We start from the raw sequence: 22211 nt of genomic DNA, 5'->3' as shown, positions 1-22211 counted from the left end.
AACTTCGGTGGTTTGCGGTGAACCGCGAACTATATGCAAAGTCAACCCGCCCCCTATACTACATCATTAGGGTCAACTTTGACCCTATACATCACAGTCAGCAGACACAGGGTAGCCAATCAGGCTACACTCCCTCCTGGAACCCCCCCCCTATCCTTATAAAACGCAGGCAGCGTCAGCCTTTTCGCTCACTCGTGTGGCTGCAGTAATTAGAGAAGGGAGAGAACCTGGCTGCTGACATAGGGAAAGCTTAGTTAGGCTCTTGTGTTAGGCTTGTTAGGTTGCTCCTTCTTGCTGATCCTTATTGCTAAAAAGCACTCCTCATCCTCAACAGCTCTTTTGAGAGCTAATGTTGTTCTTGTGATCTATTTTTTTTTGTGTGTGTGTCCCACAGACACTTGTGTTGCATATACAGCCCTGTCAGTCAGTTGCAGCTGCTGGACCTTGGCCCCTTGGTAATTCCTACTGTGCAACTGCCAGGCCCAGCACATTCAGTGACTACCTGTGTGTGACAGCTGCACATTTGTAATACCAATCACTGTATACCCACCTGTTCAGTGCACCTACCTACCTACGTGAGCGCACACAGTTTTGTATACCACCAGTCACGGCACCTGTTCATGGTACCTGTGTGTGTGACAGCTGCAAATTTGTAATACTAGTCATTGCATAATTGTTCACAGTACCTGTGTGACCGCACGCTGTTTAATATACCAGTCCGTGCATACCTGTTAACTGCACGTGTGTGACAGCTGCACATTGTATTGTAATACCAGTCACTGCATACCTTTCACTGCACCTGTGTGACTGCACATTGTATTAGTCAAGGTAGTGCATACCTTTCACTTCACCCCCCCCCCCCCCATATGGACAAAATAACAGGCAGAGGCAGAGCCAGAGGTAGACCCAGAGGCAGGCCACCCGGCAGGTCTGTTTGAGGACGTGCTGACGAGATTTCGTGCAGCCCTGGACCAAAGTACAGTGCTCAAAAGAAGGCACGTCCCATCAACTCCCAAGATTGTCAGGACGTGGTTGACTATTTAACACAGAACACTTCATCTTCCGTAGCCACCAGCGCTACTACAAGTTAGGGGAATTAACTGATTCACAGCCATTATTGTTACAACAAGATGAAAGCGCTAAGCAAGTTACAGCACCTCATATGTCTGAGTTAGGTGACACTATGGACGTAAGGTGTGAGGAGGAGGATGATGAGTACCTGCTGTTGGTGCAGTTTATGAGGTGTCTGAGGCAAGCGAAGCTGGGGAGGATGATTATGAAGATACGGATGCCACGTGGGATCCTAATAGACAAGATGACCAAGGGGACAGTTCAGAGGGGAAGTCAGAGAGGAGTAGGAGGAGACGACTCCATGATAGAAGCAGAGGGAGCTCGTCGTCAGAAACAGCTGGTGGCAGTGTCCGGCACCATGTATCATCACCTATGGACAGCCAGCCCACATGCCCTTCAATGTCAGCTGCTGATGCCACCATAGTGCCATCACCCCAGGGGGGCTCAGTGGTTTGGAATTTTTTTTTTGTGTCTGCCTTAGATCAGAGCAATTCCATCTGTTCTCTCTGCCGCCAAAAATTGAGCCGTGGAAAGGCCAACACTCACGTAGGGACAACTGCCTTACGAAGGTACATGCAGGAAAGGCACAAACTGCAATGGGAAGACCACCTGAGGAAAAGCAGCACACAAAAGCAAAGCCACCCTCCTTTCTCCTTCAGGTGCATCATCTTCACCCGCTTTCTCCCTTGCACCTTCACAATCACAGCCACCCTTCTCCACTCCGCCTCTCACCTTGAGCGGTTCCTGCTCCTCTGCACACAGCAGCAGCCAGGTGTCCGTGTTTGAGGGGAAGAAGCCAATGTCTGCCAGTCACACCCTTGCTCGGCCTCTGACAGCTGGCTTGGCGGAACTGTTCGCTCGCCAGCTGTTACCATACCAGCTGACAGCTGGCTTGGCGGAACGGTTAGCTCGCCAGCTGTTACCATACCAGCTGGTAGACTCTGAGGCCTTCCAAAAATTTGTGCCCATTAGAACACCGCAGTAGAAGATACCAGGCCGCAATTATTTCTCAAAAAAGGCGATACCCAAACTGTACCATGAAGTTGAATGGCAAGTGGTGTCATCTCTGGCACACAGCGTTGAGTCAAGGGTCCATCTGACCACGGATGCCTGGTCTGCCAAGCATGGTCAGGGGTGGTACATTACTTACACAGCCCATTGGGTCAACCTGGTGACCGCTGGCAAGCAGGGAGTACGTGGCTGTGCAGCGGACCCAGTTGTGACACCTCCACGGCTTGCAGGCAGGCCTGCTGCCATCTCCTCTCCTCCTGCTACATCCTCTTTGCTGTCGTCATCCTCCTTGGTTCAACTTTACTGGTGCTGTGATCTCCTCTCCAGCTACACAGCCCCAGCTCTCCAGGGCCTACGCTGCATGCCAGGTACGATGGTGTCACGCCATCTTAGACATGTCTTGCCTTAAAGCGGAGAGTCACACTGGAGCAGCTCCCCTGGCTGCTCTGAACAAACCGGTGGATCAGTGGCTGACCCCGCACCAACTGGAGATCGGCAACGTGGTGTGTGACAACGGCAGCAATCTCATTTTGGCTTCGAATTTGGGAAAGTTGACACATTTACCCTGCATGGCACATGTGCTGAATCTCATAATGCAGAGATTTATGTCTAAGTACCCAGGCTTACAGGACGTCCTAAAGCAGTCCAGGAAGGTGTGTGGGCATTTCAGGCGGTCTTACACGGCCGTGGCACGCTTTGCCGATATTCAGCGGAGAAACAACTTGCCAGTGAGACACTGGATTTGCGATAGCCCGACTCGCTGGAATTCAACGCTTCTGATGTTCAACCGCCTGCTACAACAGGAGAAAGCCGTCAACCAGTATCTCTACAACTACAGTCAAAGGACACAGTCTGGGGAGATGGGGATGTTCTGGCCGACGTACTAGACACTCATGCGAAATGCCTGCAGGCTCATGCAGCCGTTTGAGGAGGTGACAAACATGGTGAGTCGCAGTGAGGGCGCCATCAGCGACTTGATCCCGTACGCTTCCTGGAGCGTGCTGTGCGTAGACTGGTGGATCAAGCTGTGGAGGAGCGTGAACTGGAACAGGAGGAAGAGTTGTAATGTGGGCACAAACCCAGTCAGGGCATATAGTCACATTTATGGACCACATCTCCCAGCATGCATTATTGAAGCAGCTGGTCAAGGGTGCAGAATATCACTGCAAATGCTTTGAATTGCAGTTCAAGCAACATGGGGGCACCTGAACAGACCACAAGATGACACTACAGATCATCCTCTGATTGAACGCCCTCTACTGTTTAAACTTCCCCAGACAGGAAGTACAGTGAAGCTGAAGCCCAAAGCGGAGAAGAAGACAGCGGAGACCGGGGGACTCACGTCGGCCGGATCAGGTAATGTACGCGGGGGGGGGGGGGGGGGGGGGGGTGTCAGCGGCAGCAGCGCCAGCTTCACAGATGGTGAACCGGTTTCATGCTGAAATCGATTCACAATCTGTTTGCAGTAAAGGTGGCCATACGATCCCTCTCTGATCAGATTCGATCAGAGAGGGAGCTATCTGTTAGTCGATCTGATGGCAAAATCGACCAGTGTATGGCCACCTTTAAGCAGTGCAGGGGAGTGACAGGCTGTCTGTGAGGCAAGCATGCTCTGCACTGCTTGATTCTCCTCTCCTCACGGAACAAAAAGTGCAGAGCTCCAATCACCTCTCCTGCTGTGTCTCCCCCCAGCTGGGCTGCACTGCGTGTGGCTGCAACTCGTTACCAACTTACATTTATAATGTGCCGGGAATACCTACTGCCTGGGGAGAAAACCTAGAAGAGGACGAATTACGAGAGAACTTCCTGCACCCACGCTGTGCACAGCTCACTCCAGTAAGTAGCAGTCTGGACGGGGATTGTGGGCGGGCTTGCTGGGCAGCCTCTCTTCTTCATTGGCTGGAGAGAGGTGCCTGAGTGAAGGAGTCAACTGATTGGAGGAAGGGCGGGACAAAGGAGGAAGATGAAGCCTGTAAATTTCCTAGCTCAGTCGCCCCGGGACAAGCTTGGCTTTGCCGGGAAGCGCACATGCGCAGTAAGAATAGCGGCGACAAGCGCCTGTTTTGACGGATGCCTTTTTAAAAAGGACGGACACTATGGACAGGGGATTTTTAGTGTAGTAAGTACGGACTGCCCGTCCTTTTACAGACGGTTGGCAACACAGCATGAGGACTGGAACAAAATCATAGAGTGGAGGAACACAAGAAAGTTAATATAGCGTAGCATGGATACAGAGGCGCCGAAAGGATAAAAGAATCTAAAAAGTTTAAAACAGGAGGAGGCAGTGGTGGATTTACCTCCTCCAAGCAGACACAAAAATTGCCAATGTATTTGTCAAATACAAGTTTATTTACATACTCCGGGGTACAATGCAATGCGTTTCGCAGGTTTGATCCCGCTTCATCAGGCAATATCATATGTGGTCAGTAGAAGAGCCAGGCACCTCTGACAAGAAAGTTAATGGTGAATACACACAGTACCACCTGGGCACCCTCTACTCCAGCGTCCCATAGCAGCTGTGATGACAGCTATGGCTATTGCTATGTCCTAGTTCCCATTGCAAACATAAAGGAGATCCTGGAGTACGTGAAACTGGCAAAACACATGGCACTTACTTCCAAAGTATGCTGAGCTTTGTCTTAAGGTGTACCCAAAACTACATGAAAAATAGATACTTACCCAAGAAGTTGGAAGCCTCTGGACCCTCCTGAAGCTTCCCACATCATTCCTGGCCCACACGTTTCCAAGCCGGAACACATCTGACAAGGGCTTGTTGGAGATGTCAGTGTGGCTGTGCTGTGCATGTGTGAGTACAGCCATGCCTGTGTACACGAGTGTGGCTGTGCTGTGCCTGCGTGAGTACAGCCATGCCTGTGCACACCAGTGTCTCTGGCTAAGTCCGCAGGCACAGCCACACTCACACAGGCGCTGTATGGCCGCACTCATGCGTGAGGAGGAGCAAGGGGGTCCCGAGCAGCAGTGGTGGTCTCCTGGAGGACATGGAAAGCCTCTGGAGGATCAAAAGGCTTCCCTCTTCTTAGGCAAGTACCGTATTTTTCAGACTATAAGAAGCTCCTGGCAATAAGACACACATCTTTAGAGGACAAAAACCAGGGGAAATATATATACTAAACCTGGTACATCCATGGTAAAGGGGCATCATGTGGATTATGCCCCCTTGTACCTCGTGTCTCCCTGTGTCCTCCTCAGTCACCTTCTGTCCTCTTGTGTCTGCCTTGTGTCCTCTATGCCCCTTTGTGTCACCCCTGTGTCCTCCTCTATGCCCCCCTTGTGCACCCCTTATGTTCTCCTCTATGCCCCTTTGTGTCCCCCTTGTGTCCCCTCTATGCCCCTTTGTGTCCTCCTCTATGCCCCTTTGTATCCCCCTTGTGTCCCCTCTATGCCCCTTTGTGTACTCCTCTATGCCCCTTTGTGTCCCCCTCTATGTCCCTTTGTGTCCTCCTCTATGCCCCTTCGTGCCCCCCTTGTGTCCTTCTCTATGTTCCTTTTTGCCCCCCCTGTGTCCTCCTCTATGCCCCTTTGTGTCCTCTTCTATGCCCCTTTGTGTCTCCCTCGTGTCCTCCTCTATGCCCCTTTGTGTCTCCCTTGTGTCCTCCTCTATGCCCCTTTGTGTCCTCCTTGTGCCTCCCTTATGTCCTCCTCTATGCCCCTTTGTGTCCCCCTTATGTCCCCTCTGTGCCCCTTTGTGTACTCCTCTATGCCCCTTTGTGTCCCCCTCTATGTCCCTTTGTGTCCTCCTCTATGGCCCTTCGTGCCCCCCTTGTGTACTCCTCTATGCCCCTTTGTGTCCTTCTCTATGTTCCTTTTTGCCCCCTTGTGTCCTCCTCTATGCCCCTTTGTGTCCTCCTCTATGCCCCTTTGTATCTCCCTTGTGTCTTCCTCTATGCAACTTTGTGCCTCCCTTGTGTCCTCCTCTATGCCCCTTTGTGCCTTCCTTGTGTCCTCCTCTATGCCTCTTTGTGTCCCCCTCTATGCCCCTTTGTGTCTCCCTTGTGTCCTCCTCTATGCCCCTTTGTGCCCTCCTCTATGCCCCTTTGTGCCCCCCTTGTGTCCTCCTCTATGCCCCTTTGTGTCCTCCTCTATGCCCCTTTGTGTCCCCCTTGTGTCCTCCTCTATGCCCCTTTGTGTCCTCCTCTATGCCCCTTTGTGTCCCCCTTGTGTCCTCCTCTATGCCTCTTTGTGCCTCCCTTGTGTCCTCCTCTATGCCCCTTTGTGTCCCCCTTGTGTCCTCCTCTATGCCCCTTTGTGTCCCCCTTGTGTCCTCCTCTATGCCCCTTTGTGTCCTCCTCTATGCCCCTTTGCGTCTCCCTTGAGTCCTCCTCTATGCCCCTTTGTGCCTCCCTTGTGTCCTCCTCTGTGCCCCTTTGTGTCCCCCTTGTGTCCTCCTCTATGCCCCTTTGTGTCCCCCTTTGTGTTTCCCTCTATGTCTCCTGTGTCCTCTGTTTGTCGTACTGTGGCCTCCTCTGCATGGGCACAGTGCAGGGAGTCTCCGACATTGCGGTGGGTTGGAGGTTCATATTGGCAGGAGTTCACAAGGCAGGAACTCCCTGCATTTGAACTATAAGACACAGTGATTCCCCCCCCCCCCCCCCCCACACACACACACACATACTTTTGGGGGAGGAAAAAGTGAGTCTTATCTTAAATACAGTATGAATTTAATCTTTTTTTTTTTTTTTAATGCTACCTTGGGTTCTCTTTAAACATCATACACACACTCAGTGCTGCCAAATTATCCCTTTAAATACCGACACATATGAAATATACAGCTCTTGTGGCTAGTTAGATGCAGTTTAAGCACTGATTATGTGTAAGTAGCTAAGTAGCCCTAGAACCTCCATAACTTAGATGTGTCAGAAGAATTTATTGTAAAGGAATGTTTTGGCAACCCTAAACACACTATATATATTATATATATATATATATATATATATATATATATATATATATATATATATATATATATATATATATATATATATATATATATATATATATATATACTATGTACATACACTAACACTAGATTAAAGTGGTCTGAAACTTAGCATTTCTTTCCTCGAAAAGATTCCTTACAGCCTTCAAACAGTTAAACAAACCACATTTTCCTGCGGTGGAAAGCCCCTTCAGCTTATGATCTGCTTCCTCAAAAGTGATAACATTATCTTTTGTTTACATTCCCCAGTTGTTGTAGGATTAGCCATACTATGCCGGGAGGGGGAAAAACACATAAATAAGTAGATAAATACTTGGTCTATTTACATAACACATGTACAGTGGGTTGCAAAAGTATTCGGCCCCCTTGAAGTTTTCCACATTTTGTCACATTACTGCCACAAACATGCATACATTTTATTGGAATTCCACGTGAAAAACCAATACAAAGTGGTGTGCATGTGAGAAGTGGATCGAAAATCATACATCATTCCAAACATTTTTTTACAAATAAATAACTGCAAAGTGGGGTGTGCGTAATTATTCGGCCCCCTGAGTCAATACTTTGTAGAACCACCTTTTGCTGCAATTACAGCTGCCAGTCTTTTAGGGTATGTCTCTACCAGCTTTGCACATCTAGAGACTGAAATCCTTGCCCATTCTTCTTTGCAAAACAGCTCCAGCTCAGTCAGATTAGATGGACAGCGTTTGTGAACAGCAGTTTTCAGATCTTGCCACAGATTCTTGATTGGATTTAGATCTGGACTTTGACTGGGCCATTCTAACACATAGATATGTTTTGGTTTAAACCATTCCATTGTTGCCCTGGCTTTATGTTTAGGGTCATTGTCCTGCTGGAAGGTGAACCTCCACCCCAGTCTCAAGTCTTTTGCAGTCTCCAAGAGGTTTTCTTCCAAGTTTGCCCTGTATTTGGCTCCATCCATCTTCCCATCAACTCTGACCAGCTTCCCTGTCCCTGCTGAAGAGATGCACCCCCCGAGCATGATGCTGCCACCACCATATTTGACAGTGGGGATGGTGTGTTCAGAGTGATGTGCAGTGTTAGTTTTCTGCCACACATAGCGTTTTGCATTTTGGCCAAAAAGTTCCATTTTGGTCTCATCTGACCAGAGCACCTTCTTCCACATGGTTGCTGTGTCCCCCACATGGCTTGTGGCAAACTGCAAACGGGACTTCTTATGCTTTCTGTTAACAATGGCTTTCTTCTTGCCACTCTTCCATGAAGGCCAACTTTGCACAGTGCATGACTAATAGTTGTCCTATGGACAGTCTCCCACCTGAGCTGTAGATCTCTGCAGCTCATCCAGAGTCACCATGCGCCTCTTGACTGCATTTCTGATCAGCGCTCTCCTTGTTCGGCCTGTGAGTTTAGGTGGATGGCCTTGTCTTGGTAGGTGTACAGTTGTGCCATACTCCTTCCATTTCTGAATGATCGCTTGAACAGTGCTCTGTGGGATGTTCAAGGCTTTGGAAATCTCTTTGTAGCCTAAGCCTGCTTTAAATGTCTCAATAACTTGATCCCTGACCTGTCTTGTGTGTTCTTTGGACTTCACGGTGTTGTTGCTCCCAATATTCTCTTAGACAACCTCTGAGGCCATCACAGAGCAGCTGTATTTGTACTGACATTAGATTACACACAGGCACACTATTTAGTCATTAGCACTCATCAGGCTATGTCTATAGGCAACTGACTGCACTTAGATCAAAGGGGGCCGAATAATTATGCACACACCACTTTGCAGTTATATATTTGTAAAAAATGTTTGGAATCATGTATGATTTTCGTTCCACTTCTCACGTGTACACCGCTTTGTATTGGTCTTTCATGCGGAATTCCAATAAAATTGATTCATGTTTGTGGCAGTAATGTGACAAAATGTGGAAAACTTCAAGGGGGCCGAATACTTTTGCAACCCACTATATTGTACTGTCCATGTTTTGATTTCAGTGAATGTTCTATAGTAAATGAAGATAATTCTGTTCCTGGTGGGAACCATGTCTTTTGCCTACAGTTTAGACTAAATCATGATGTAATTTCTGCACCTTTACTTTTTTTTTCTTTTCTCCTCCAATCGCTGAGTCACCTCAGCCTTGCTTGTAAACACAAGTGAGCAGGGGATCGTGTTTCAGATGAGCAGCTAGGCAGGGAAATAAATGGAAGAAGAGAAATATATTATAGATAAAAAGAACCCCCAGCATGCAACTGTTTGGCACTGACTACTAAAGGGCCAGTGCTCCTTAAGTATGTGATAACTCCAAACCATAACAGCAGAAAAAGTTTTGAAAGTTTTGAGTGCAGAATTATCATCTTTATCACTAAATACACTCAGACCAGTTGCTGTTGAAATTTGATTTTTATGGTGACAATCCCGCTTAAATAAATAATAAGAATCAGCTTGAATAAAATGCAATGGCAGCTTTCAGAGCAGATAAACTGTACTTTGGGAACTTGTAATTTGTAAATGGACAATATTACTTGTGCACAAAAGCAAATATGATAACTGTATGGGCAATAAAAAGTAGAAAAGCACAATTTTATTGAATATTGTCAGAGTTTCAGACCACTTTAAAACTGGCCAGGGTGGGAAATAAAGACAAAACAACTGAACAGGAAGGAATAGTAATGGTGAGGGGTACATACCAATAAAGCAATATCGCCAATAGTAATTTTAGTAAAAATATATAAATCTTTATTATATCAAAAAAACAATAAATCTAAAATAAACCCGACCTCATGTCCCACACGCCTCATCCATTCATCCCCACCGCACAAGCAATACTCCCAGCTTTCTAGCATGTGCACTCAAACTGGGTTCATATGGTAGCACAAAACAGACAAGATATTATTGCAATGTTAATAGAGCTCTAAAAAATGCACTAGCATGCCCATTGTAAGCAAAAATAGCCAATACAAATGCATAGCGCTGCGATTTGTTTGTAATAGTAGTTCCTTGTTCCAAAGAGCACTAGGTAGTCCTTCTGTCACAAAAAGAAGATTATAGCCAATAGTGCTGGATCAGATGGATATAAGCAGCAATGGTGGAAAAGCAATCAGCAGCATGCACTTGAAAGCAACGTTGACACCCATGCATTGGTATCTGGTAAGTATAGCAGAAAGATGCCTTAGATCACTGTTAGTCAATCAAGCCACGAACAAACAGAGGATCTTGTCATACATAAGTCTGTGTCCAGTTAGCACAGTAGATGGATTTTCCATACATAATCCATAAGCACAGGCAAGCAGAGCAGCTCAATGGCAAGAGCTAACCACAGACAGTTCCACAGTGAGTTATTGTAGTAATGCGTACTGCTCACCAATCCATTGCTTTGAATGTCATCAAGCGGCCTGCCGTGCAGTTTTTCCTCCAGATGAGAGCAGTATCAGGACAAGCCGAGTAGTGCAAAGGCAGCAAAAGGACTCTGTGTGGAGAGGCAGTCGGGAGGTCAGGCAAGCCATTGGTGATGCCACTTCACAGCCCCGACATGTTTCACGAGTCACTCCTCGTTTCCTCAGGGGGCGTGGCTCACCAAAAACAGCTGATGGCCGCCTATAACGGCACTTGTGCCCAATCAGACACAACACATTCATGGCTCCACCCACTTCCTCCGCGCTGCGTACCTAGCGCTGACCAGGAACGCCTCAGCATACACTCCACAACCAGCCACCGCAAGCCGGCGGCGGGGGAGACGCCAGACAGCGCGCATGGCCAGACGCTTGACGCCGGCCGGGACAGATCCCCCCACACAAGCCCCATATCCGCCCACAGCAATACGGCGGGCGGAAGGGGCAGCAGGGACCCGCCCAGCCGACGTCAAAGGCAGCACACCCGCACCTCGCCCTGGCAACTTAATGCCAAGATGGATTCAGGCACAGCGGGCGGCTCCAAGGTAAACAGCAGCGCGGAGGGGAGGCGGAGCTGTCACACCAAACCATATGCAAACACATACCTCATCCATATGTAAACACTAATACATTCGTTATTTCATGCAATCTGCAATTACACCCATATCTATCAGTTTCTTTTATGTATGTATTAGCAAGTAAGAACTGCAAATAAGTAGCAGTTCATAACAAAAGCGGCACATCTGCCAGTTGTGTCAAAAGAAAATATTAATAATAATAAATGGGGTTCTTTAGAGCTGAAGCCGCATGGTAACCCACAGCAGGGGGCTAGGACACCCAGAAGGGAACAGGTACAGTCCCGCTCACAATGGGCAGTATATAGATGCCCAGCAGAAAACCTTGCATTAGTCACAAGAACCCGTCTATAACGGAAGAAAGGGGGCATAACCCTCCATTTCATTTAGTCCTGGGGGGGAGGTAGCTCTTAGATTAAAAATCCAACGGCACTCTCTTTGACAGAGCAATCTATCAAGATTGCCCCCTCTTATTGAACCGTGGACTCGATCGATTCCAACAAATCTTAGTCCCCTGGGGTCGCCCCCATGGTATCGCCTGAAATGCACCCCGACAGGAGCAGTGGAGTTAACACTTCTTATACTCTTGACGTGCTCAGAGATACGTTCTCTGAGTTCACGTGTTGTTTTTCCTATATAGAAAGCCCCACAGGGGCATAATAGTAAATAAACCACCATTTTGGTGGCGCAATTAACAAAGTGTGATAGTTTCCACTGTTTCCCGTCCGGGAGCACCACAGACGACCCCACATGCATGAACCTGCAACAACTGCAGCCCCCACATGTATAAGTTCCCAAAGTTCGACAATGCGGTCGTGCATTATTTTCGAAATGGCTGTTAACTAGCATATCCCTCAGGGATGGTGCTCTTTTAAATGTAATGTTTGGCCGTGGTGGAACAAAAGGAGACAACCGTGAATCATTACATAATATGTACCAGTATTTGTCTAAAATCCGTACAATTTCCTCATGCTGTATACAGAACCGAGTGCAGAGCCTGGTTTGTTGTTGGCCAGATCTCGCCACTCGGTTAGAACTGAGAAGTTTGTTTCTATCACTATCCAAAGCTCTTTTGTAAGACTTTCTCAAGGTTTTGTCATCATAACCCCGTGCTTGGAAGCGCTTGCGTAACTGGCCAGCCTCCTGTACAAAGGATTCAATTTTAGTACAATTACGGCGAAATACGGGGAAATAAAGACCACCTCAAGTGTGAATCCAGTAAGTACAGGAGCAGCCCCTGACATCGCCAAAAGATACGGATCGTCAGTGGTGTCCCCTAAACACACTGTTCTCCTCCTCAACCCGCCTACCTGAAGCTGTGCACAATGCATCATCCCTCCGCCCTCCTCCATAGTAACAGGTTGCTGGCTTGCCAGTGACACTTATGTACAGCCTTGGCCCCGAATTGTCGCCCAAGGGTTCAGGTCCTGACAATGTTGCCGACCGCGGAACAAATTTTTACTGACAAAGCTCAATGAGGAAGAAGAGTAGAGAGACAGTGGCAGCGGTTTTTCTGTTGATAGCATTCAGAGAAAATCGGAATCTGAATCAAAATCGGATTTGCCGTGTGCAGGGAGCACACGCTAATGCATTAGGCCTCTTGCACACTGCAAGCGATTCAGATTCTGCTTTTTAATCTGTTTTTACATCCAATTCCGATTTGCAGTTTGCTCCCTGCACACTGCAAATCGGAATCTGAATCGGATGTAAAAACAGATTAAAAAGCGGAATCTGAATCGGAATCGCTTGCAGTGTGCAAGAGGCCTAAAAGGGAAACTTAAGCCAGGAATAAAAAAATCAGTTTTACTTTCCTGGGGCTTCTACCAGCCCTCTGAAGCCGTCCTGTGCCCTCACAGTCACTTGCAGATCCTCCAGTCCCCCGCCACCAGCTAGTTTCATGTTCTCTGACAGGGAGTCGGCGGGCTTTCTGCGCCTGCGCAGGCCTGGCCACACGTATCCTTCTTCATGTTCCATTCCTCAATAGCGTCCTGCACAGTTGCAGGACGCTATTGCAGACGGGAAAAATATGTGTGGCCAGGCCGGTCAGGGAAAACGAAACTAGCTGGCAGCGGGGATCGGAGGCTCCGCGAGTGACTGCGAGGCCACTGAACGGCTGCAGGGGTCAAGTAGCAACCAAAGGAAAGTAAAACTGATTTTTTTATTCCTGGCTTAGGTGTCCTTTTAAAGTCAATGGTCGGGTTGCACTTTCTGATATGTATACTTATAAATTATTGCAATTGGTTGCAAAATCTTACAAAGTTGCAAAAAATTACACTACACTGGATCGCCCATGACGCATCCTCACAAGTTTGCCTCAGGCAGCAAAGTCTACAACCGGTGCTACTGAGGGCAGGTGTTTCCATAGGGTTACATTGGGCAATTGTCCATGGTCTAGAGCTCTTCAGGGGCCCCACAAGACAAGGACTGCACACCGTAGAAGTCCCATTTTACCTAAAGCGTCCCTGGGTTTCTGTGACAGGAGTTCCTGGAGATCCCAATGCATGCGAGTCACTCCTCCGACCAGACGTGGCGCTGTGGCGATCTGTCTCGCCTCTCATCTCCTGGATACGGCGGCGGGGAACCCGGAAGTGGCTGGCGGTAGGGAACCTGGAAGTGGCTGGCGGTGGGGGAACCAGGAAGTGGCTGGAGCGGTGCTCAGCTGTAGCGCTGGACTTTGGGGTTTGGTGGAGGGGGAAGCTGCTTGGAAGGGTCTCGGACTGCAAGGAGGGGGCATCTCCTACGTGACTGGCGGCCACACTGCGACCTCCGCCGCCACGTCACGCCTCTGTTTACTAGAGACACGTCACCTGCCCGGGGCATGCCGGGAAGTCTGTCTAACAAACTGACAGCGCAAGGCATGGGAGCTGCTTGACACCTGCACACACTGTGTAGCCTGCCTCGCCCCCTGATTAGCATCAACTCTGCAGGCTCTGGGCATACCCTACCTGTCCTGCATATTGCCTGGCACGCTGCTTTCTCTGAGCGCCTCCTGCCTAATCTCTGCATCAGGCTTCTGTGGATCCCTTACCTCTGTCCTCTCCTCTGACTGGCATCATCACTGCTGGCACTAGGCTCCTGTGTATCTCCTGACTGGCATCATCACTGTTAACACTGGGCTTCTGAGTATTCCCTGACTGGCATCATCACTGCTGGCACTGGGCTTCTGAATATATCCTGACTGGCATCATCACTGCTGGCACTGGGCTCCTGACTGGCATCATCACTGCTGCTGGCACTGGGCTTCTGGGTATCCCCTGACTGGCATTATCGCTGCTGTTGGCACTTGGCTGGCATTATTACTGCTAGCACTAAGCTCCTGAGTATCTCATGACGGGCATCATCAGTGCTGGCACTGGTTTCCTGAGTATCTTAAGACTGTCTTCATCATTGCTGGCACTGGGCTCTAAATATCTCCTGACTGGCATCATCACTGCTGGCATTGGACTTCTGAGTATCTGCTGACTGGCATCATCTCTGCTGGCATTGCTGGTTCTGGATTCCTGCCTCCTACATCTTGACTGGCTAAACAACCCTACTGACACTGGTCTTTTCTGCACCTTGTGGCCATTGACTGGCATCAGTCAGCTGGCAAGGCCCCTGCTGTGCCTGCTTATCAGCCAACATCAAACAGCGAAATAACGTCTTGCTCAACATCTCTGTGTCTGTTTTACTTTTACAATTGTATAGTCCCTATTTTCTCTCTTTACCATTCAAATGCTTAACCTTCACTTATAAGTGCCACTTCTATCTCTGTCATGGTGTCAGGCATTTTCAGTTCAGTCTTCTCCCTGAACTCACACATATCTGGCTCACTGACATCCTCAGATCCTCTTTGCTCACCCCCTGTGCTGCATATTTTTACCTATTGTCTTCCCTGGTTTGTGAATCTGTGTTCTCTGTGACTGGCATCTTCTTATTCTGGCTGACAACCCTTTCCATCTTTCTGACTGCCTAAGCATTGCTGACCCTCTGTAGTGTAACTTGCCCTGACTGCTGTGCCTTTATAGCCCACTTCCTTTACTCAGTTCGGTTGGCTGGTCCTTGTAGCAAACCAGTGTTCCAGATTTCTTCAAGCCCTGAGTGGCTTATACGTTATCTCTGCCTGTATTGACTTTTCCTCTTTGTTATGTTCCAATCCTGGTTGGTAGATTCCTGCACAACAATTGTACTAACCATCTGTCTATTGCCTGTGGTCACCTGTGTCCCTTCTTCCATCTCTTGTCTTTAACTGGAATCGACGACCATTTCTGCCTCTCTCTTTTGTGTTTGTTCTAACAATCACTGACCATGTGTCCATTTTACTGTCATCCCATGCCCAAATAATAAACCTGTTTTCAACCAATTAACCGTGTCCTCCGTTACCTTGACCAAGGCCCGTACCAACCCGTCAACGTTCTACTTGTGCATCCCTCAGAATACAGCCTCTGCAGTCAGCCAGAACCCAAAGAGCAACGATCCAGGTTCTTTACTACTTCATGGACTGATCTTAAACTGAGTAAAGCTGAATTTCAGGATAAGTTCTGGGTTGTAAGAACAGAGCTTACTTGGAGAAGCTGCCTTTATTGTTTTTCTCAAACAGCTGCTACCGCTGGATATCATTTGAGTTTTTTTGGACCAAATATTGAAACTTTTTATCTGCCTACTTTCAAAGTTTTCCAGGACTGTTGCCACCAAATATAAGTTGGACTTTTGTTCTGGACCAAGTTACTATCAAAGAAGTTTGCCTTGGCATTTGCTACCATAACGTCATTTGGGACAGAGGATCGTGTTTCTTGTTGTTAGCACTGTTTGTGCCCACAAATACTTTTGTGTCGTCTTTTTTTTAGTTTTTTTTTCCTTCTGGTGAGGAGGAACAGTATATTTTGGGTGTAAAAAAAGTTCTTTGTATTTTTAAGGCTATACATTTTTGGGAATTATTTATACATCTAGAAATTTTGTTTTTGTGTTTTTGTTTTTTTTCTGATGTCAAACATGGCGGCCTCCAACTGGGGACTGATTATGAACATTGTAAACAGCATCGTTGGAGTCAGTGTGCTGACCATGCCTTTTTGTTTCAAAGAGGTGAGTATAAGAAGAAGAGCAACTCTGGCTTAGAGGACACCTGAATTGAGAGGGATATGGAGGCTGCCATATTTATTTCCTGTTTAAAGAGAACCAGAGATGAAGCACCCTCTTGTATTTTACCTTATAAATCAGTTCGAACATGACAGTAAACACCTAATCTGCTCTTTGTTTCATTGTTCTCTGTCTAATGTGACTGTTATCACCTCTGATAAGAATCCCAGAATGAGCACTTAGTCTAGCTTTGCTACGGAAAGTTTATAGCTGAGTCTGTCTTCTCTGGTGTCTTTTCAAACCCGAGCCTGCCATCTTGTGGCTCTGCTATAATGACTCAGCTATAATTATTCCCTGCAAAGCCAGACTGAATGCTCAGTCCAGGATTCTTATCACAGCTGATAACAGACACTTTTAGCAGTGAGGATGAAACAGAGAGCAGGGTAAGTGTTTTCTCTAATGCTGGGAATACACGGGTCGATCCGGCAGCCGATTAGCCGCCGGATCGACCCCAGCCGCGTCCCCGCGCGCGGATCGATCACCACTCATCCCCGCTGGCGCTTACTTGTCAGCGCTCGATTCCCGGCCATTGTCCGCCGGCAGGGGATCGGGCGGGGGTCAAACGGCTTGATCGGGCCAGCTGAATATTATCAGCTGGCCGGATCAGCTGATCGATACACGGTACAGAAACATACCATGTATCCCCAGCATAATGTTCTTACTGATATATATGGTAAAATACACAAGGGTGCTTCGTCTCTGGTTCCCTTTAAGCGATGTCAGTTGCCTCGCTACCCTGCTGATCTCTCTGGCTGCAGTAGTGTCTGACACACACCTGAAACAAGCATGCAGCTAATCCAGTCACACTTCAGTTAGAAACATCTGATCTGCATGCTTGTTCAGGGACTATATCTAAAAAGATTAGAGGTTCACTTCAGTTTCCTTTTAAAGCTGAACCTGAGGTAAGAGTGATATTGAGGCTACCATATTTATTTCCTTTTAAGCAATACCAGTTGCCTGGCTGTCCTGCTGATCCTCTGCCTCTAATACTTTTATCCATAGACCCTGAACAAGCATGCAGCAGATCAGGTGTTTCTGACATTATTGTCACATCTGAGAAGATTATCTGCATGCTTGTTGCTGGTGTGGTTAAGACACTACTTCAGCCAAATAGGTCAGCAGGACTGCCAGGCAACTAATAGTTTAAAAGGAAATTAATATGGCAGCCTTCATATCACCCTCACCTCAGGTTCACTTTAATGCTGCTCAGTTTAAAATACTCGATTTAGGCGTTTCATCTGGACATGAGCCTCAGCATTCAGAGCTACCTCCTTGCTGTATAAGAGAAAGCAAAATGCAGCATACATTTAGGCGGTGTTCACATTGTGTTTGGCTCGCGTGTCCATCCGCATTGGGCTGTTTTTGAGGCGTTTTTTCCCCAATTCCTGGCGCTTGGGTGGGCGATACGTTTTTGTGCTTAGCGGTTTTCTAAGCGTTTTTTTCCGAGCGTTTTTGTAATCCACTCCCTGATGCAAGTCAGGAAGTGAACTCTTTGACCCGGAAAATAAATACATACAATGTATTTATTCTTAAAAACACAATCGCTACACAAAGCGATTTTGTGAGCGTTTTGCGTTGCTCCTATGCTTTCCATTGAGGCGGAATCGCCTCAAAAATGGTACCCGCGCTGATATAAACCTTCTCATAGACATTCATTGTCCACGCGGTCAGGGGGCGTTTTTAAAAACCGCACTCGGTCGAAAAAAGGCCGAAAACGCCTGCAGTGTGAACAAGCCCTCAAGGTTTGTCAGCTGAAATCTACTGAATCAGTTGATTGTGTCGGATGGAAGATGCCGATTGGCGGTAGCGGTGCTCGATTTGCAGACGATCGATGTACATTGTGTTGGCACCAGAGTTAACTTTCACCAAGGTTGTCTCCTCCTGTGCCTGGTGACTTCTCTCTATGCCAAGGACTCTTCCCTGTGTCTCCTCTCTTGGGGCGCCTGTGTCATGTGACAGATGTTTAAGGCTAAACACTGGAGATCTGACGGCATAAACGCCAAACCTCTAGTGTTCAGCTTCTAACGTTTGTCACATGGCACAGGCGCCCCGGGAGAGAACACACAGGAAGGAGCACAGCGGTATGCAGAGAAGGCACAAGGGGAGCTGGTGGATTGAAGATTGAAAATTCCTCTCAGATCAGATTCGATCAAAGTAAGCAGAGAGGTAATGACAAGCTAAGGTCACCTTAAAGGAAACCTTAACTGAGCGTAATATGGATGTTTCCTTTTAAGCAATACCAGTTGCCTTGCAGCCCTGCTGATCTCTGCGGTTGCAGTAGTGGCTGAATCACACACCTGAAACAAGCATGCAGCTAATCCAGTCTGACTTCAGTCAGAGCACCTGATCTGCATGCTTGTTGATGGGCTGTGGCTAAAAGTATTACAGACACTGGATCAGCAGGAGTTAGGCAACTGGTATTATTTTAAAAGGAAAAATCCATTTCGTTCTCAGTTTAGGTTCGCTTTAAAGTAGGGATAACAATGCTTGGAACTCATGGAGAAGCATGTGATCAGTTGATAGATTTGTACGGTTCTGATTTGCTGGTCACAATCATGTGCTAAACCAGGAAGTCATCACAGCAAATCTGAACCTTACAAATTATCAGCTGATCCAACTGGTCACATGCTGCTTCCCCATGAGTTCTCCTAAGCATTGCCATCCCTGCCTATATAGGCACAATCCACAATGATGCACTGAGGTTGGGTGGATGATGTGGGCTATAAGCACCCACTGGAATACCCGCTCTGTACTGCTCCTCAAAATCCAGCTCTGATCGCACACTACAGCAAAGAAACAGAAGCAGAGGAGCACTCCAACAGGGTATTACCTTTCATTCACTATTTGTAAAAAAAAAGATGAAAAACACTAGATGCCCGAAGACAGTTCACTTATCTATGCGCCGTAATGGTGAAGATCACCTGCACTGTTTGCCTGCTGGTGCCTGAGGTTACCAGCTTACGGTGGTCGGGATGCTGAAGCAAACACGCCTCACACATTGGCGTACCAGCAGTCTCCAAAAGCGTTTCCGCGTACTTAAAGCGTAACTTTAGATACATTTTATACACACTGTTTCACTTACCTGGGGCTTCTGCAAGCCCCCAGCAGCTGTCCTGTCCTGCGCTGGTCCTCCACGAGCCTCCGTTCTCCCGCCGCCAGCTACTTTCGGTTTCGCCGCCGCGCCACTGCTTCTGTGTGGCTCTGCGTATCCTTCGTGTTCCAGTCTGCAATAGTGCTATTGCAGAGGGTAACGCGAAGAAAAGATGCATGTGGCAGGGCTGCGCTGGCCTTGACTTACAAGTTGAGGAACGGAGCGGCGGCAGGAGAACGGAGGCTCGCGGAGGACCGGAGCGGGACAGGACGGCTGCTGGGGTCCTGCAGAAGCCCCAGGTAAGTGAAACAGTTTGTTTAAAATGTATCTACAGTTCCGCTTTACGACTCTGTCAGACATTGTTGTGCATTCACCATTACAGCGCATTGATAAACGGATCATCTTTGGACATCCTTTCAGTGTTTTTAGTCTCTTTATGAAATGTCTATAAAAGGTAATACCCTAGTATGGGGTGGGGGAAGGTTGTAAAATATGTAAACCTTAAGCTAAGAAATTCCAGGTGCTGCCTCATTCCTCAAGCTCTTTGCATTTACACCAGATTAGCAAAACATTCACATCAGCTCAGTTATTGGCAAGCAATTTTCATGAAAACCGTATGCAGCTTGAAATGCAACCAATTAAAAATCAGCAGGAAGTTGTTTTGATTGGGCCACAATCAAGCATGAAATTTGAATGCAGGGCGAATTGATTTGCATCTTATTGACCGCCAGCAGTGTTTGTCTGGAAGACTAATATTAATAGGGATGCGTGAGAACAGTTTCACTATTTGCAAATCTGTCCCGGTGTGCACGGGGGCACAGGCTGTGACGGAAGGGGTTAACTTGCCTATGTCACTGCACTGCCGCTCTCCATCCTCCCCAACACGTCTGCCTTCACAGCCAAAAGTGTGGGTGTGAATGTGGAAGTGTCAGGAAGATGGAGAGTGCCTTGCAGCACGTCAGTGATGGGTGGTGACATAGGTAAGGTAACCCCTTATGCTGCAAACACAGCGGGTCAAGTTTGACATTTTGTGAAACAGTTTCCGCTCATCCAATAAAAGCTTCTTGTTCATGCCATGAGCTGGGATTGAGATGCTCTGTGTCTTCTTGCAGTGCGGCCTAGTCCTGGGAACGCTGCTCCTCATGTTGTGCTGTTGGATGACTCACCAGTCCTGCATGTTCCTCGTGAAATCTGCCAGTCTGAGCAAGCGCAGAACGTACGCCGGGCTTGGTAAGTCCCCCTGAAGCTCATTGAATGCAGTACTCCAACTCACTGCTAGCCTGCTGACTGAAGATTTGCTGTGGCCAGGTCTCCTCATGAAAGGAGGCATTTAGCTACCTGAATTCTGGTTGGAAGTAATGGTCATGTGATTTATAGTCTTTTTTTTTTTAGCTGCTCTGCTTCAGTCTCCTCTTTGTGGGCGGTGCCTTTTCTTCTCTGACCTCATATCCTCATTTGAAGCCTTTTTTTTTGTGCTGTGCAGATAAATCAGAACATGGCTGGGTGTGGCATAAAGCGCTGTGTAGCAGGCTGTATCTGTGGTGCTATCATTTGTATTGTATTTTGTCACAGTGAGGGGTGGCCAGGTCTTTCAGTTGCAGTTTCTGTTCTGATCTGTTCCCTTATTCAGCTACTTGCAACTGTGGATTGGCTGTGATGTCAAGTCCATCCTTTACCAGAACCGGATCATCCTCAAGGCAATTCTAGGCAGTTGCCTGGGGCCTGGAGACAGTTCAGGGGCCTAGTGGACGATAACCCTTACCAAATCTTACTAAAAAAGCTAGATGACCATAAGCAGGGTGCTGCTATCTTGCCTAGGGCCCCATTTCATCTTAATCCTTTTCTGTGCTCTACTGCAATGCATACCTCCTAACATTTTGAGATCAGAAAGAGGGACACTTAAGCCACACCCCTAACCACGCCCCTAACACAACCCTAGTCACACATACTATAATGAAAATTATTTTGTTTTATAATTCAAACCACCCTGGTCCTTTCTATCCTAGTTCATTTTCCTTCTTATTAACATTTGTAAATAAGAAATAAATCAATTTAAAGGATGAGGATGAAGTTTAGAGTCAATTAATCTCATTTATCAGTATAAAAATACATATATTTACATAAATCTGAACATGAGTTGTGAAAGAGGGACAAATAAGGGGCAGGGGGACAGGGGTTCCAAAGAGGGACTGTCCCTCCAAAAGAGGGACAGTTGGGAGCTATGGCAATGTTATCTTAATGGGAGGGGCCAGGACTGTGATGTCATGTGAGCAGGGTAATGGGAGGTGCTGGGACTGTGCTGTCATGTAATCAGGCTAATAGGAGGTGCTGGGACTGTGCTGTCAAGTGAGCAGGGTAATGGTAGGTGCTGGGACTGTGCTGTCATGTGATCACGGTAATGGGAGGTGCCACGACTGTGCTGTCATGTGATCACGGTAATGGGAGGTGCCAGGACTGTGCTGTCATGTGAGCAGGGTAATGGTAGGTGCTGGGACTGTGCTGTCATGTGATCACGGTAATGGGAGGTGCCACGGCTGTGCTGTCATGTGATCACGGTAATGGGAGGTGCCAGGACTGTGCTGTCATGTGAGCAGGGTAATGGGAGGTGCTGGGACTGTGCTGGGACTGTGCTGTCATGTGATCTGGGTAATAGGAAGTGCTGGGACTGTGCTGTCATGTGAGCACTGTAATGGGAGGTGCTGGGACTGTGCTGTCATGTGATCAGGCTAATGGGAGGTGCTGGGACTGTGCTGTCATGTGAGCACGGTAATGGGAGGTGCTGGGACTGTGCTGTCATGTCATCAGGCTAATGGGAGGTGCTGGGACTGTGCTGTCATGTGATCAGGGTAATAGGAAGTGCTGGGACTGTGCTGTCATGTGAGCCCTGTAATGGGAGGTGCTGGGACTGTGCTGTCATGTGATCAGGCTAATGGGAGGTGCTGGGACTGTGCTGTCATGTGAGCAGGGTAATGGGAGGTGCTGGGACTGTGCTGTCATGTGATCAGGGTAATGGTAGGTGCTGGGACTG

General features: G+C 47.8%; 1 protein-coding gene and 1 long non-coding RNA gene across 3 annotated transcripts in view; one reads left to right on the top strand and one right to left on the bottom strand.

The window, feature by feature from the left end:
- Positions 1-13779, bottom strand: part of LOC137541616 (uncharacterized) — a 264299-nt gene extending 250520 nt beyond the window's left edge. The window contains exon 1 of the long non-coding RNA XR_011025232.1: positions 13429-13779. This is a non-coding gene — a long non-coding RNA (uncharacterized lncRNA). The remainder of the gene's footprint in view (positions 1-13428) is intronic.
- Positions 13584-22211, top strand: part of SLC38A10 (solute carrier family 38 member 10) — a 124881-nt gene continuing 116253 nt past the window's right edge. For both annotated transcript variants that reach the window (XM_068263016.1, XM_068263015.1), the window contains exons 1-2: positions 13584-16038; positions 20296-20413. In XM_068263016.1, coding sequence (XP_068119117.1) covers positions 15940-16038; positions 20296-20413 — 217 coding nt within the window. In that variant the 5' untranslated portion in view covers positions 13584-15939. The remainder of the gene's footprint in view (positions 16039-20295; positions 20414-22211) is intronic.

The sequence above is a fragment of the Hyperolius riggenbachi genome, chromosome 12 (assembly GCF_040937935.1).
Source record: "Hyperolius riggenbachi isolate aHypRig1 chromosome 12, aHypRig1.pri, whole genome shotgun sequence".
NCBI lineage: Eukaryota > Metazoa > Chordata > Amphibia > Anura > Hyperoliidae > Hyperolius > Hyperolius riggenbachi.
The sequence above is the reverse complement of the archived record's forward strand: the minus strand, read 5'-3'. Positions and strand labels throughout refer to the sequence as shown.